Source organism: Hyaena hyaena, unplaced genomic scaffold (genome assembly GCF_003009895.1).
Source record: "Hyaena hyaena isolate Hyena2069 unplaced genomic scaffold, ASM300989v1 scaffold_134, whole genome shotgun sequence".
NCBI classification, from domain to species: Eukaryota; Metazoa; Chordata; class Mammalia; order Carnivora; family Hyaenidae; genus Hyaena; species Hyaena hyaena.
The window spans coordinates 863,317-879,803 of record NW_024080766.1 but is presented as its reverse complement, the minus strand read 5'-3'; the positions used below and the strand labels follow the sequence as shown (position 1 = coordinate 879,803).

The window sequence follows — 16,487 nt, the reverse complement described above, 5'->3', positions numbered from 1 at the left end:
CAGGGAGGGGACACAAGCCCAGGACTGCAGCACGGCGGCCACAGTGCAGAGCTCACCCGACCCATGGGGCACATTTTGGGGGGCACTCTTTAGTTAGCTCCGTTGTAAGACTCAGCTCCACCTGGCGGGGGGGGGGTGGGTGCAGACAGTAGTGCCCACGGACCGGGCTCCTCGTTGCCCTCCATGGTACTCTGTCTGCCGGGACTTTTCAGCACCCTGGACAGCGTCCGTCCTGCCGGCAGGACACAAGGCCGCGTGTCGGGGGCCAGTGAGGAATCGGGGCTCAGCTCCTTAGATCTGATGCCTGGTTCACAGTATTGTCAGAGGAGGGAGCGAGGGATGAGGGGGAGAGGAAGGAAATGGAGGGAGGGATTGGATGGATAGAAAGATGGAGGGAAGGAGGCACCTGGGTGGCTCAGTTGGTTAGGCATCTGGTTCTGGACCTCAGCTCAGGGCGTGACCCCAGGGTCCTGGGATTGAGCTCCACGTTGGGCTCCATGCTGAGCGAGGAGCCTGCTTGGGATTCTCCCCCACCCCCGCCCCTCCCTTGCTCACGTGCTCTCTCTCTCAAAAATAAATAAATAAGTAAATATTAAAACAATAAGAATGGAGGGAGAGAGAGGAGATGGATGGATGGATGGATGGGCAGAGGGAGAAGGGATGGGGGAGGGAGGGAGGAAATGGATGAGTAGATGAATGGATGGGTGGGTGGATGGATGATAGATGGGTAAATGGATGAAGGAAGGAGGAAATGGATGAGTGGATGGATGGATGAGGGAGGGATGGGGGGAAGGGGGAGGAAATGGATGGGTGGATGGATTGATGGATGATGTGTAGATAAACGGATGGAGGCAGAAGAGAGGGAGGAAACGGATGGATGGATGGATGATTGGATGACAGATGGATGGATAGATGGGAAGGCAGGGAGGAAACAGATGGAAGGAGAGGGTGGAGGGAGGAAACAGATGAATACATGGGCAGATGGATGGATGGATGATGGATGGGTGGGTGAATGGATGGATGGGGGAGGCAGGGAGGGGATGGATGGATGATGGATGGATGGATGATGGATGGATGGATGAGTGGGTGGAAAGAAGAGATTGAAGGAAGGGGTGCACAGGTGGTAAGGCAGAGGTGGTGAGCATGCTGGAGCTGGAAGATGAGGAGGCGCCCCTGCACAGAGGTTGCAGGAGGCCTGGTGTGAAGTGAGTGATGGCACCCTGCTCTGGAAACAGTAGGAGCCTGAGCGATAATCAGCCTTTCTGTAATTTCTTGACACATATTTCAGTCTCTGAGAAAATGTTTAAAGAACAAAGGATAGTGTTTCTTAGAAAAAAAGGTCAGGAGACCAGCCAGCACCCACTGGCGCTGGCTGTGGCTCCAGCCAGACCCAGCCCTGCCTGTGCTCGCCAGGGAGGACCCCTCCTGGGGCGGGAGTGGCCAGACCATCGCTCTGCAAGGGTTCCCCACACATTAGTCACAGCAGACCCTGCCCACGATCCAAGTGCTCCAGGCACAGAAAGGGGCTCCTGTGGGCAAGAACTTCCCTTCCAGCTCACCATGGGGACAGCCTCCGCTTCTCCCTGGAGGTCGCCCTTCAGGCTCCCCCAGCTCTGGGGGCACCAGGCCCTCGGCTGCGCAGGCCCACCCACCCTTCTGTCCATGGATGCACTCGCCGGGCGCAGCGTCTGGCCACCCAGGGGGCAGGGCCCCAGGAGCCCGACACCAGGCTCTCTCCTGTTTGGAGGCCAGTGTGGACTGTGGTGATGGAGCCGGGCTGTACTCTGAGCAGGGCTGGGGACTGCGATGGTGTTGGGAAGCAGCAACCACAGGCCTTGGGGTCGGGGCAGGTGTCATCGAGCACGTGGCACACGGGCTGCCCTCCCCGCCACCCCACTGCCCAGCCCTCAGCAGGCCCCTCCACCCTGCAGCTTCGGGCACCTGTCCTGACATCTGTCCTTCTTCCGTCTGTGCTCGGCGAGCAGCTGGGCCAGCGCCACGGCCGGGACCCACAGTGCAGGCAGGAAGCACAGGAGGACACAGGCGGCCTGCACCCAGCCCGGGTAGGACTTCTCTTGCCGCGAAGGGAACTGCGCCTGGAGGGATCCGAGGCCACAGTGACCGTGAGCGACGTGGGGCGGCCTCCCCCTGCTTCGTCTTCGGCGGGGGGAGGAAGGGGCAGTACGGGGCCCTGAGGTCTCGTGGGAATTGGGGGTTTGAGACTCAGGCCCAGGGTTCGGAGCACTGTGCCCTGCAGAGCCCCCCTCCACCCTGAGGGGACACTCCACCCCAGGGCTGCCTCTGCCTGACTTGTGGGCCCCGTCCCCCGCTCCCTTTTCTGTAAGAGGGGGTGACACCGCCCACCTGACTTCAGGCACCTCCTCTATGGACAACGTGAGGCACTAGTGTGTGAATCTGATAGGGCAAAATTGGTGAAAATTCTTGAGAAAAATGGTGCCCCTGCTCCTTTGGCAGCACCTGGCAATGTGGGGCCGGTGCCCTTTCTAAGGAGAGCCTGGAACGGAATCACTTCCGCACTGCAGAGAAGGTGCTGTGCACAGACCGGGTTTTGAGGGGCCAGATGTGGCGGCCAGTGGGGGCCACACAGCTCAGAGCGCAGCCCAGGGGACTAGGGCTGGCCCCAGGGAGTGACCTGGGGTCCCGTTCTCACCTGGCTGGGTGACAGGTCAGTGACACGTGCCCCACACACCTTCCCTCAACCCAGACCAGGAGTGAGCCGCTCCAGGGATTCGAGAATTGCTCTGCACCCCCCCCCCCCCGACCAGGGCCCACAGCCCCTGCCAGAGTCGGCTCTGACGCCCCACGGGACGCCAAAGGCCCAGCGGCCTGGGGTCTCAGCAAAGGTGGCCGCAAGGTCACGTAGGGTAGCCCCGGGGAAGGGCCGGGCCCCCAGAGGACGTACGTATTGGGTGTCCCAGGCCCTGTAGCTGAGCGGTGTCCAGGCCAGGACGGCAACATAGGCCACGAAGATGGTGAGGAGCAGCAGCGGGCTGATGACCTTCCAGGTGAGCCGCCAGTAGAGGCCAGGCCGCCTCCCCGTCATGTACTCTATGTCATCGCCAAACCTGCCGCAGAGATGCTGGGTTCAGGCTCAGCCAGAGGCCTTTCCCCGGAGTCACTGAGACGCCGCCCACGGGGGCCGCCCCCCACCGCTGTTCGGAACTTTCTAGCGGCCACCAGGTGGGGCAGCACTCTCGGGTCCTGACAGGACTCAACCCTCCCCCCCCAGTCCGTGTGTGAGAAAGGCCTGGGCCATCGGGTCGTCCCGCCGAGGGAGAGGGCTGGGCAGGTGCGGCTCCTGGGGCTTCCCAGCCTCTGCCGCCCCCCGGAAGGAGGCCCGCCTGCGCCCGGGTAAGTTGTCCCGGGAAGGCCCTGTGGACTCCCCCCGAGGGAGGCTGCAGCTGCTGAGAGCGAGCGCGGGCGGTGGCGCCCCCGGCTGGGAGGGCCCTCAGGGGTGAGGACCCAAGACGTGCAGCGGGCCCTGAGTGTCTCCTTCTGAGACCCCCCCCCCCGCCCCACCGGTTGTGCCCCGGGCTCCCAGTGTCTCCCCACGCTGCCGGGCCTGTCCCACTCCTGCCTCTCCGGGAGGCCAGCGCCCCGCCGTGGGACGAGACCTCTGGCCCCCGTAACTGCAGAGCGGCGGCGAACTCTCTGGCACACAGGGCCCCCCAGGACCCCTTGAGGAACAAGGACAGAGCACAACTTCTGGGACCATCTGAGCAGGGCTATGGTTGGGGTGGCAGGCTTGTGACAGGTGAGACTGTGTGGCAAGTGTGAGTACAAGTGTGAGTGTAGGTGTGACAGCTGTGTGGCAAGTGTGAGTGCAGGTGACAGGTGCGAGTGCAGGTGTGGACAGTGTGAGTGCAAATGTGACAGGTGTGGGTACAGGTGTGAGCGACAGCTGTGAGCGCAGGTGTAAGTACAGATGTGACAGGTATATAGTAGCTGAGCGCAGGGGTGATAGGTGTGAGTACAGATGTGTGTGCAGACGTGAGTGCAGGTGTGACAGGTATGTGGCAGGTGACAGGTGTGAGCACTGTGTGAGTGCAGGTTGACAGGTATGACAGGTGTGAGTACAAATGTGACAGGTGTGCGTGTAGGTGTGACAGGTGTGAGTACACATGTGACAGGTGTGATAGGTGTACATGTGGGCCTGATAGGTGTGAGTACAAGTGTAACAGATGTGGGTACAAGTGTGCAGCTATGAGTGCAAGTGTGACAGGTGTGGGTACATGTGTGAGTGCAGGTGTGAGTACAGGTATGAGCATAGGTGTAACAAGTGCGTGGCAGCTGTGAGTGCAGGTGTGATGGGTGAGTACAAGTGTGACAGATATGGGTATAGGTGTGCATACGGGTATGAGCACAGGTGTGACACGTGTGGCAGCTGTGAGTGCAGGTGTGACAGGTGTGAGTATAAATGTGATGGATGTGGAGACAGCTGTGTGTGCAGATATGAATGCAGGTGTCATAGGTGTGTGGCAGGTGTAGTCCAGATGTGAGTACAGGTATGAGCACAGGTGTGACAGGTGTGTGTGCAGATATGAGTGCAGGTGTGTGACAGGTGTGAGTGCAGGTGATAGGTGTGAGCAACAGGTGAGTCACAGTGACAGGTATGAGGTGTGAGTGCAGGTTGACAGGTATGAAGGTGTGAATGTGGCTGACAGTTGAGTTCAAGTGTGACAGGTGTGAGTACAGGTCTGAGAGCAGGTGTGACAGGTGTGTGTGCAGATATGAGTGCAGATGTGGCAGGTGTGAGTGCAGGTGACAGGTGTGAAGGTGTGAGTGCAGGTGTGACAGATATGAGTGACAGGTGTGTGACACATGTGAGCGACAGATGTGGCAGGTATGGCACAGTTGGGAGTCCAGGTGTGCAGTGGGCCCGAGGCAGGTGGGGATGGGCGGGGCCAGGGCCGGGCGCTCTCGGAGGCCTGGAGGATGGGGGAAGGGTGGGCGGGCCCTGCCACTTCCTCAGTGTCCACTGGTCCTGGGGCTTTAGGAATCTGCCCTGCGTGGTTGGAGACGAGCCATCTCGCCCCTCCCCCTGCAGGCTGAAGGCCCGCGCAGCCCGGTGCAGCGGGGTCCCGGGGCGCCACCCTAAGTTTGGGAGGGACTCAGGGGTCCCGCCCCGTCCTGTGCTGCCCGGGAGACCAGCTGCGGCGATGCCCGTACGCCGTACACTTGGGGACGCGGGAGCAGAGGACGGGGCCCGAAGGGGCCTCTCACTCACCGCTGCATCCCATAAACGTAAGCCACCCCGACCACCTCGAAGAAGGCGAAGACCATCAGGTTCAGAGGAGCCACGTAGTTGTCGAAAATCTCCAGCCAGTAGCTTCCCGACTGCAGCGTGAAGCAGGTCGCCGAGAGGAAGCACAGCAGGCAGACCAGCCCTGGGGGACAGCGGCCCCGGTCTGAGCGGCACCTGGGCCCCGCCCCTCTCCTAGTCGGCTCCCTCCACCGCTGCCCTGCGCCGCGGTCAGAGCCAGGAGGGCGCACGGGATGGCAGCGTGGCGGCGGCGAGCAGTGCTGGGAGTGGCCCCACATGGGGTGTTGGGTCGGGGTGAGAGCCGCCGAGACCAGCCCTGCGGGTGACGAGGCCGGACCTGGCCTTCCCTGGGACCGGGCCCCAGCCCCGGAGCCCTCGAGGACGAAGGGTGTCTGGACGGCAGGCGGGCGGGCGGGTGGGGGGGGACGGGCCTGTCCACTCACCAGTCAGGACCTCCTTGGGGATGGATCTGTGCGCGAGCCCCATATCCAGCAGTGGCGTGATGATGCTTTCCATGTTCCCGAACATGGATGACAGGCCCAAGGTGAAGAGCATCCCGAAAAAGAGCACGGCCCAGCCAGGGGCCCCGGGCATGTGCAGCACGGCCTCCGTGAAGATGATGAAGGCCAGCCCCGTGCCGGCGGCGCTCTGCAACATGGGCGCGCTGTGACGTGCGCCGTGAGCCCCAGGTGGTGACACAGGTGCCCAGCACCCCCAGGGAAAGCAGTGACCCTGCCTTGCTGGCCGCACGACTGACCACAGGTGTGTCCCTGAGGGGGCGGAACCTTTTCCCTTTATTGTTATTATTTTTTAATGTTTGTTTTTGAGAGAGAGAGACAGCGTGAGCAGGGGAGGGTCAGAGAGAGGGGGAGTCACAGACTCTGAAACAGGCTCCAGGCTCCGAGCTGGCAGTCAGCACAGAGCCCGACGCGGGGCTCAAACCCACGAACCGCGAGATCATGACCTGAGCCTAAGTCGGACGCTTCACCGACTGAGCCCCCCAGGCGCCCCACCTTTTCCCTTTAATATCACGCAGCTAGCGGGTGACTGCAGGCCCCAGGGTGTCGGGCTGAGCTGCCCTGAGAACCCGCCTTCTGACGGCCCACCCGCCCCGTGACCCGGGCTCTGTGCACCAGCGACCGCGGGCATCCTGGGCCGGCCTGGCCCCTGGCCTGCTGCCCCCGTCGGGCACACTGCATCTGAGGCCACGGGTTTTCTGGAAGCTGAGCCCAGCTGAGGCACGGGGTCAGCCCCTTGTCCTTTATTCACAGCCCACGGGCCGGTGTGGCCCAGGTCTGCGGAGGTTGGCGGCCCCTTGGGTACCTTGTCCAGAAAGTCTTCCAGGCGGCAGGTCTCCAGGCAGAGCCGGGCCACCCTCTCAGGCTGGGTGGCGTTCAGGCGCGTGAGGACGGCGGCATAGTCGTCCCTGGACACGCTCTGGTCCGGGAGATCGAACGCATTGATGAGCCGGAGGATGTTTCTGCGGAGACACGGGCCGGTGCGTGCTCGGCTGGGCGCCCCGCACCCGGAGACACCCAGGAGGGCGGCCGCACGCACTGGGTGCTTCGCTGTCTCCTGCGGGAGAGGGGACGGGCCTGTGGGACACCCCCCCCCCTCCGGCCTCCTCGACCTGCGCCCTGGGGCGGCGCCCTGGGAGTGTTTCCGGAAGAACTGCGGCCCCGCTTTCCGCCCACCTGCTGTCTCTGTCAGACCCCCCGACTTTAAGGCTGGAGGCTCGCACAGGGGCTCGCGGTGTCCTGACGTTTCCTGCCTACGTGCCCCAGGGCGCCTGTGACCCTGACGGGAGGACTGCTTCCGGGCCGGCAGCGGCTGGGTCCAGCGTGCCCGGGAGCTGGGGTGAGCACGCGTCGCCCTGCGGGCCGCCCGCACCTCACGCTGTCCGCAGGCACCCTCAGGCCTGTCGTGATCGCGCTTCTGTGCGCCATTTAAAACGTCCCCCGAGGGTTGCGCCTGAGTGCTGTCTGGTGTCCCACGCGCCGGGCAGCCGGGCTGCGACGCACAGGGGCGCCTCGTCAGCCCTGCCTGCGTCACCGCCGCCGTGAGCAGTGTCCACGGACAACACTTGTTCACGGTGCCCCGTGGAAACAGCTGGAAGTACTGCTCCGCCGTCCCCCAGGAGGGGTCACGCTGTTCACCACGCGGGCGCTGCAGCCTCCACAGGGTGCATGCACCCCGCCGGGCCGGAGCTCAGGCTGCGTAGCATAGCCGCTCCGTCTCCCCCTCCGCCCTCGGTGTGGCCCCAGCCTGGTGCGGACAGGTGTCACTGCTGACGGGCCCGCTGGACACCCCTGTGCTCCCCTCTGCGTTCTGACGGGTGAGCCGCCGCTATTTGCAAGCCCGAATCAGCAGCCTTGGCCAAGCCGGGCCATCGATGCGGCAGTTGCTCGCGAGGGCGTCCTGGCTGTCTGGGCAAATGGCCACAGACGGAGAGCCTCAAAGCAACACTTCCTCGCCCCCAGCTCTGAGGCCAGAGGTCCAAGGTAGGGGTGTGGGCGGGGCTGCGCTCTCTCCGGAGGCTCCAGGGCAGGGTCCTTCCGGCCTCTTCCAGCCCCTGGGGCCCCAGGCTTCCCTGGGCTTGTGGCCGCGTCCCTCCAACCTGTCTCCCTCGTCACATGGCCGCCTGGGTGTGTGCGCGCACTTGTGTGTTCACATGTGTGCGTGTGCTCACACCTGTGTGTACGCGTGTTTGCGTGTGTGCCCTGTGTACGTGTGCATGCTCACACGTGTGCACTGCGTACTCGTGTGTGCGCACATGCGCGCCCCTGCCTGTCTCTCATGAGGAGCCCACTCGTTGGGTCGGGTCCTCACTCAGCACGACCTCATTTTAACCCACATCTGCCCAAGGCCCCACGTCCGCACCAGGTCACGGCCTAGGCTTCTGGGGACGCTCCACCCCAGTCCCTGGGGACATAAAGGGTGGCTGCGTGGGGCCCCGAGAGCAGCGTCAGAAGGCCGTGCTCCGTGGACACCTCGCCCTCAGAGCCTCGGGCACCGTGCTCACCTGTCCAGGCAGCGCCCGTGGTCGGCGGCCGCCTTGAATCCCAAAACGGAAAACACAGCGATGGACGCATAGAGAGAGGTCATGCTGTTGACCAGGGCGATGGTCACCGCGTCCTTCTCACAGTTGTTCCTGGCAGACACACGCGGGTTGCGCCACTGCTCAGGGCCGCTCCCCACGCGCCACACCCCACCCTGCACACGGTGCTGGCATGCCCGTGACCCTGAGCACTGGTGCCGTTCCTGACGGTCTCAGCACTGGCCCGACCCTTCCATGGTCCCCTCCCGCTGACCTCCCTCCCACTCACCCCTCCCTGACCACGCCTCCCCACTGACCCCTCCCCACTGACTCCCCCTCCACTGACTCCTCCCCACTGACCCCTCCCTGAGCACTCTGCCCCACTGACTCCCCTCCACTGACTCCCCTCCACTGACCCCTCCCTGACCACACCTCCTGGCTGACCCCCTCCCTGCTGACCCCTCCCAAACCCCCTACTGACTCCTCCCCACTGACTCCTCCCTGACCACCCCTCTCCACTGACCCCCCTCCCACTGACCCTTCTCTGCTGACCTCCTCCCCACCGACCCCCTCCCCGCTGATCCCGTCCCCAAAGGCCCCCCACCCACCCCAGCTCAGGACTGGATGGTTTAAACCTGTCAGCCCCCACCCTGCACCCAAGGCCTGGACACAAGGAGCTGAGGACGACATGGGGCACCCTGGAGGCCTTGCTGAGGTGGCGTCCACATGAGAGCACAAGCCCCTGGGAGCAGGCTGAGGGCACCTGTCAGGCAGTCGTGCGAGACACCCCGGGCCCAGCGCCCGCATCCCCAGCCCTGCGCCTCTGAGGCGGGAGCTTCTGGGCCCCGCGGTAGAATTGTTTGCTTAGGGGGTCACAGCGCCTCCTGGTTTAAGATGCAGCAGGTGGTGCTTTAGTACCTGAGCACTCGGTCTCCCCCGCGCGCTGGGGGCCCTGCGTCTGTGTTTAGTGACCAGGGTGACACACACTAGATTTCCACTTTGATGGCCTCGTGTGTGATACCCATGGTCCCTGTTGGTCGGTTCCTGGGATTGATTATCCGGGCGCTCTTCCTCCAGAACATGCTAGAAGCTGCCGTAAGGGGCCCTAACGGCCAGCCCTCAGGGGACGGCTGAGGCGCTGCTGGAATCCCCACGAGTCTGTCCTTGTACCAGGTCCCAGCCGGTCACCTTCCTCCCCCAGGGGGGTCGCTTCCTGCTGCTCCCAGGGCTTGGGGACAGGAGGCCCGGAACCCGCCCTGAGTCCGGCCCCTACCTGGGCGGGTTGTAACTTGCAAAAGCGATGTGTCCTCCGAAGGCCAGGGACAGGGAGAAGAAGATCTGCGTGGCCGCGTCCAGCCACACCCGGGGGCTCCGGAGAACCTGCACCTGGATGACAGGGGAGACCCCCTTGTGCGGCAGACAGACCGCGCCGACCAGCGAGCCCGCGGCTCCGGGATGCCCCAAACGGAACGTGGTTAACAGACCGCGGCGCCCGTCCCCGTGGACACACGGCCCCGGGGCCAGGAGAGGTCGGAGCGTCCTCTGCTCCTGCTGGTTCTGAGCAACCTGCAGGTGCCGGGCAGTTCCTTGTGCTCGCGGTGCCTGGCGTTTCTGCTGCGCGCGACGGACGCCCTGTGCAGCCCCTGGACGCCCCCAGGGGACGCAGGGGGCCCGGGGAGCGCGGAGGGGTCTAGGAGGGGTGCGGCTGCGGGGGCAGGCGCGTGGGTCCTGTGGCTCTCACCTGGTGGGGTGCGCACCGCTGGCAAAGCCCTTAGAGGCGTGGGGTCTGGGGCCCTAGGGGTGGGACGTCCAGGGCCCCGGCTGGCTTCTCCTCTGAACCCCGCCCGCAACGTCCTCGGGCACCAAAGTCCACGTGTCGCAAGCCAAGTCCTCCCGCTCCATGCACCCTGACCCCGCCCTCCTCCCTGAGACCCCGTAGCACCCCCTCCTTGCCCTCACCCCCACACGGCCCTGGGTGCCCTGGCCTGTGGCTCGTGGCCATTCCACGGCCAGGAGATGGGGCGGGCTGGGCTGGGCTGGGCTCGGACTCCTGGGTTCCCAGGAGCCCAGGCTTCAATTCAGACCAACTTACATCAGGAGTGAACAAGTAGGTTAGCCCTCCGACTGCCCCGGGCAGGGTGAGCCCTCTGATGAGGAAGACTGTCAGGACCAGGTAAGGGAACAGGGCTGTGAAGTAAATTGCCTTTAAAAAAAGACCAAATTGTTAGACTCTGCGATGGTGTCTGATCACATGAAATCTCTAAGGGGCAGATGTGCCATTCACGCCTCAGCGGCCAAGCTCCTGGCACTCATCTGGGATTCTGGCCGGGGTGGGGTGGACTGGGGCCCATGGGGACTGTCACACGTGGGTTCACGTATGCACTTATGTCTGTGGGTGGGCTCGGTCCCCACGGGGCAGGTGGGCCTCCCTCCTCCCCACCTGGTGCCCACAAGTGGCTGCTTTGCACATGCCACCCACCCCCCTCTCCAGCCTGGGACCGGTGCCCCGGCCGCTGCGGTCAGGGGTCTGCACAAAGGGAATCCGCAGACGACACTCTCCCCTCCCCAGCGCCCCCAAGTCCCTGAGCACAGCCTGACTGCGGAGTCACCCGGGTGCCTCTCTAGGGGCGTCCGCCACGGGGCTGTTTGGAATTTCTGGCTGGCTTGTTGGGCCTAATGGTTGGTTTGGTCTGATTCAGTCATCCTGGTCCTGTGCGTCACGAAGACACGTGAGGCGGCGGAGGGAGTGCGGGCACGTGCACACACCGGGGTCCGTGTGAAAGGGCACAGCTGTGTGTCGGGAGCCGCGTCGCAGGTGTAAGGGAGGGTGCGTGAAGCGCTGGACCTGTCCTCGCCCCGGAGAAGAGAGGGCGCACGCCCGAGGTGGGCTTGTGAGCCCGGGCCCAGGCCTCCTGGGTCCTGTCTGCTCAGAAACCATGCGAGCCACTGGCTACAAGATAGTAAGCTGCTGAAAACAAGCGTGCCAGCCACGCACCTGCTGCCACAGCACAGTGTGTGTGAGGTGTGTGCCAGCCGCCGGAAGGTGGAGCAGGGCAGGGCCCCCTGCCTCGCTCGGTGGGCAGCAGCGCCCCCAGGGGACAGATGGCCGAGCCCCTAACCCACCCCTGAGGCTAAACAGTCACCGCTGAGAAGCTGGCACAGGACACAGACGGCGTCACAAGAAGTACCCAGGGAACGGGAGAAGCAGGATGGAGAACAGAGGGGCCAGTGGGAGACAAAAACAGATGGCGGACTGAGCCGGATTCACGGTCACACTAAACGTAAATGGTCTAAACAGCCAAACAAGGGCAAGGACTGCCATCCTGGATAGAAAGCAAGACCCAAACTGTGTGTGTGGGCAAGAAACACACTTTAAACACAGACCCAAACAGGTTAGAAGGAAAAGACAGGAAAAAGCCTGCCATGTTAGCGGAGCGGCACCCTCCTCACCCCTGCACCCTCCCAGCGGGGCCTCTGAGCCTGGGCACAAACACAGAGCTGAAGGGAGCCGGGCAGTGGGGTCTGCCCGAGGGGCTCACCTTCCCCGTGGATTCGATGCCTCTGATGACACACAGGTACACGACTGCCCAGGACACGGCCAGACAGGCCAGCAGCCGCCACTGGACGGAGCCGCTGTCGCTGATGTCGGCCGTGATGTTCAGCGTCTGCCGGTACCAGAAGTAGCTCACGGTGCTGCTGGCCTGGCACTCTGCCTCGAACCCTGGAACCCGGAGGGGCCTGTCAGGGGCTGGCCACAGGGCTCGGGCCTGGATTCAGGCTCCACAGGCCTCCGCCCAGGAGTGCGGCTTCCGGATAACCTGTCCTGGGGCCGCCGGCCGAGCGCCAGGCACGGCAGGCAGGACCCGGGCCCTGGGCTGCTCGGGGTGTCCAGCCGGGGCCGAGAGGGCTGACTCGGGGAGCTTCAGGGCCCAGACTCGTCCCCCCCAGGCTGGCCTCATTCAGAACGTGCCGAACCCGAGTTAGCGTCAGCAGAGGCAGGAGGGGAAGGGGGTTAACACAGCGGGGCGAGCGAACTGGAAACCAGTGACGGTTCTGTGCTTCGGCAGGGCCCCCCGATGGAGCACGCGGCTGGGTCTGGACGGAAGTCAGCAAGAGCCGACGTCCCGCCCGCTCGCCCTCTCGTCACTGGAAAGCACGCGGCTGTGCCGTGAATACACGGGTCTCTGGGGCCCGGGTCCATCAGGGGTCAGATGAGGTGGGGTGAGAACGGGATTTCAAACGTGGCGCCTAGGGGAGCCAGTGTGGGCCCGGGGGAGGGGGACACTGAGCCTCCCGGCCCTCAGCACTACCTGTGCGGTTGAGGTCCAGCGGGCAGGAGCCCCAGGGCAGTGGGTTCTGGAAGGAGTTGAGGAAGTACCACAGCACCCACGTCAGGACGGTGTTGTAGTACAAGCTGACCAGGAAGGACACGGTGAGGCAGCCCAGCCCTGCGGACCCGCGGCCGTCAGCGCCTCGCCTGTCCCCAACCGCCCCGCCCCTGCTCCCGCCCCCCAGGCCTCCCGCTGCCCGCCCCGCCGCTGCCCTGCCACTCAGGGGCCACACACCGTTTTCACGGCCACGTGGCACCACCCTTGGCTGCACTGCTGTCTGCCTCTCCGCTGGCCTCCGGGCGAGGCCTTCAGGCAGTACTGTGGCCACCTTGGGGGTCGTGTCACACACCCAGAGATGCCGCTCGGCCCCCTCCCTGCAGCGCCCACCTCACGGGCACTCCCGGCCCAGGCCTTCCCCCTGCCCGGGGCCTCCCTGGACACGCCAAGCGCCCAGGACGTGTGGGCCCAGCGCCCGTGGGGCAGGCCAGGCCTTCGGCCGCCGCCTCGCGCTCGCTGGGCTCACCCCACACAGCGCCCCGCGCCCAGGTCCCTGCCTGGGCTTCGGGGGAACAAAATGGCCTCCCGGGACGTGTGTCCTCGGACCATGGCCGGAGTTGGCTCCCACGGGTGAGTCCTGCCCCGTCACGTCAGGCACGCGCCCTGCCTCTGTCGCGTCATACGCGTGTCGTGTCAGGGCACCTTTTGTGCAGGTTCAAGGCCACCAAGTGTGGCCTGACGTGACGAGCTGACACAGAGCTCGGGGGCCCTGCCCCCCCGCCCCCCACGGCTCCGGGCCGGGGCCGGGGCAGCCTACCCACTCCGCCCAGGTAGGGCGAGACGGCCTTCCACACCCCGACGCTGCCTCTGCGCAGGCGCTGGCCGACGGCCAGCTCGATGTGGAAGAGCGGGATCCCCTCGAGGACCAGGGCGATGAGGTAGGGGACGAGGAAGGCGCCTGCAGAGACACGGCGGGCAGCGGCGCGTCACCATCTGCCCGGCGGCGCCTCCTGGAGGGACGCGGGCCTGCGCGCCCGGCCCCTCGTTTGCTGCTGCTTCAAATCGCTCAGCAGCGCCCCGCCTTGTGACTCTGGCCGTGGTGGCCGGTTTCCTGTCACAAAGGGCAGTCTGGTCCCTACAGGGACGCCCCGAACCCCGCTTACGGGCCCTCCTGCCACGAGGAGCTGGTCTGTGCTCCTGGGGGGTGGGGAGCTGGGACCCGTCGCTCCGGCCGTGGGCTGCGTGTGGCCCCTGCTCCCATCCGGGCAGAGGGCCTGGCCCCGGCGGGAGATTCGGCCTGTGGGCCGTGCTCCGGAGCGGAACGTCCGCGAACCCCCAGCCGCACGGCTTGGAGAGCTTCCGGGCCGGCTGCCTCGAGCTCCGGCGCCCCCACGCCTGCCCCGTGCACGCCTCCCGTCTGGCTGTTCTGAGCTGTGCTCCTTATAAAAACCTGGGATAGTAAATGGTACCAACTGCTTTCCCCAGCCCTGTGACCCTGACGTGGGGTCGGGCGCGCCTGTTTGTAGCAAAGTCAGATAAAAGCTGTGTGTCAGCCGAGGACCCACCGCTTGAGATCGGATTCTGAGCTGGGGCCGTGCTGGGAGCGAGCCCTTAACCTGAGGGGTCTGCGCTCCGTTCAGGGATGATGCCGGCAGGAATGGGTTAAATTCTGCTGCGATTGGGAGAATGCTGTCGGAGTGCGAGAGGCGGGCATTTCTCCTTGTCCGCCCGCCCCAGCCCGTCTCTGCGGGCGCTGAGACCGCACGTATGTGCCCACGGGGCGGGCCTGCGACACCCTTCGCGTCGCCAGCGTGAGGGTTTGCGGGGGAGGGGGGTGCACCCGTCCCATCCGCTCAGAAAGTGGAGAAGGAGAAGGCGTGTGTGTTCAGGGCTCCTGCCGAGCCCGCGCCGCTGAGTCGGCAGCAGCTCAGGACGGGCGGCGGGGGAGAGGGCGTGCTGTGTGGAGGGGTGACTCGCCGTCGCCAAGCGGGGACTCCCCCACGCGGCCCAGGCCCCACCAGGCCCGTGGAGCCCTGACAGTCTCGCGGACGCTGACAAACCGGCTGTAAAGTCCACATGGAGAATGAACAGGCGACACAGAAGCCGGCGTGAGAAAGGGGTACGGGGTCCGTTCTCTGCTCGTCACCTGCATCTTCCCACCAAAGTAGTCGGTGGTGGTCAAGTGGGAGCGACAAACGGCGTCATCACATGTGGGGGTTACTCGTTCAGGAAAAGTGGGAGTTTTGAAACTTGAGTATTTCCTGACATTTCACCCAGTGCTTTCACATCTGGAAACAGGGCCTAAAAGAAGCATTTACACACAGGGCGCCCCTTCAGCCCGGGAACTGGGGACTCAGCCACCCTGAGCCCTCGAGGAGGCGGCCCCGCTGCGTGGCCTGCAGCAGTGAGGGTTCCGGAAGGTGCATCCCGGCACCTCTCAGTGCAGAGCCACGGCTCCCGGGCCCGGTCTGCGCTGCCTGGAGCCACCCAGTACGCGGGCCACTGCTTCACGCCCGACCCACAGGGCAGCCAGGGGCCTAGGGACCAAGCCGGGCCTTCTGCCCCGCGCTGTGGCGTGAGCTGCGCCGTCTGGGCGCTCGCCCGGCCCCAAACCCCCTCCGAAGCTCCAACCCCTGTGGCCAGGTGCCCCCTTCAGCTCCTTATAAGCAGAGCAAAAGTAATCAACTTTCCAGAAGCAGCATTCTCATGGGCCACGTGGCTCCCAGAGGACCCCCCCCAACATTCCCCAGCACGGCCTGACCCCTGTCCGTGCACACTGCCAGGAGGGCCGATGTGAGCCCTGGAAAGCGGGAAGGATGACCCCCTTCGGAAAAGGCGGCGTGGGGCTCACCATGCAGACTTTCATTTCTTCCGGGGGGGCCGAGTAATGTCCCCGGAAGGAGACGCCCCCCTCACATTGCCAGCCGGGGCCTGGTGGACCAGGAAGATTACCCTGTGGCACTTTCGGGGCCCTCGGGTCTTACAGGTGCAGAAGGCTTGAGGGCAAGTTGACCTGACACTGAGACCAGATGGGGCCCGAGTTCAGACCCCAGGAAAGGACCAGGCTGGCCCGGGTGACGTTCCGCGTCAGCTCCTGAGGGCCGTGGGTGACAGGCAGGGCCGGGTTGCCTGACGCCACCTGGGACTTGTGAAGGGCAGAGGACGGCCTGGCCCGCGTGTGCCCTGCAGAGGGGGCCCCGGGGAGGACAGTGTGCGGACAGCTCCCCGTGGAAGGCGGGGATGCCCTCGGACCGGCCCTCAAGGGCCACCTGATGCCCTGGGTGGTGGAGAGTCGGGCCCCCCAGGGCCGGTGCCGGCTCACCTCCCCCGTAGGTCTGGCACAGGTACGGGAACCTCCAAATGTTGCCCAGGCCCACGGCAAACCCGATGCAGCTCAGGAGATACTGCAGCCTGTTGTCCCAGCTGGGCCTCTCGTCGTCGCCGCCGCCGGCCCCCCGCGGGTCTGGTCCCAGGGCGCACGCCATGCCCGCCCCTCGCTCCCGCCTCGGCTCCCCGTAGCCCGCATGGACCCCGCCGGGGACGTTGTCGTTATTTAAAGCAAAACCAGTGGAGCCAGTTAATTGGTAACTCAGGCCAGGCTCCGGCTCTAACTGGGGCGCCGCTGGCTAACCCCACCGCCTCTGGCCCAGCCCTCTGCTCCCGGCCCGGGCAGACGGCCCGCCCGGCCGGGCGCCACCGCCCCGCTCCCCGTGGGGGACGCTCCAGGGCTCCCAGGACTGGGGCCCACCTGGTGGTTTTGTGGAAGTCATCGACTTTCTCATCACCTGATGGCGAGACAGGCATAGCCTCCCGGGTGGCCGTGAGCAGTGCGGAGCCG

General features: G+C 65.0%; 1 protein-coding gene across 1 annotated transcript; it reads right to left on the bottom strand.

The window, feature by feature from the left end:
* Nucleotides 1-1,907: 1,907 nt before the first annotated feature.
* On the bottom strand, nucleotides 1,908-16,134 carry SLC6A18 (solute carrier family 6 member 18). Its single transcript, XM_039238041.1, has 12 exons — nucleotides 15,972-16,134; nucleotides 13,467-13,607; nucleotides 12,632-12,769; nucleotides 11,861-12,042; nucleotides 10,414-10,524; nucleotides 9,595-9,707; nucleotides 8,307-8,435; nucleotides 6,608-6,764; nucleotides 5,728-5,932; nucleotides 5,249-5,408; nucleotides 2,924-3,086; nucleotides 1,908-2,096 (listed from the first exon to the last, which is right to left on the bottom strand). Exons 1-12 carry the CDS (start codon nucleotides 16,132-16,134, stop codon nucleotides 1,908-1,910), a joined length of 1,851 nt encoding a protein of 616 aa, XP_039093972.1.
* Nucleotides 16,135-16,487: the final 353 nt, after the last annotated feature.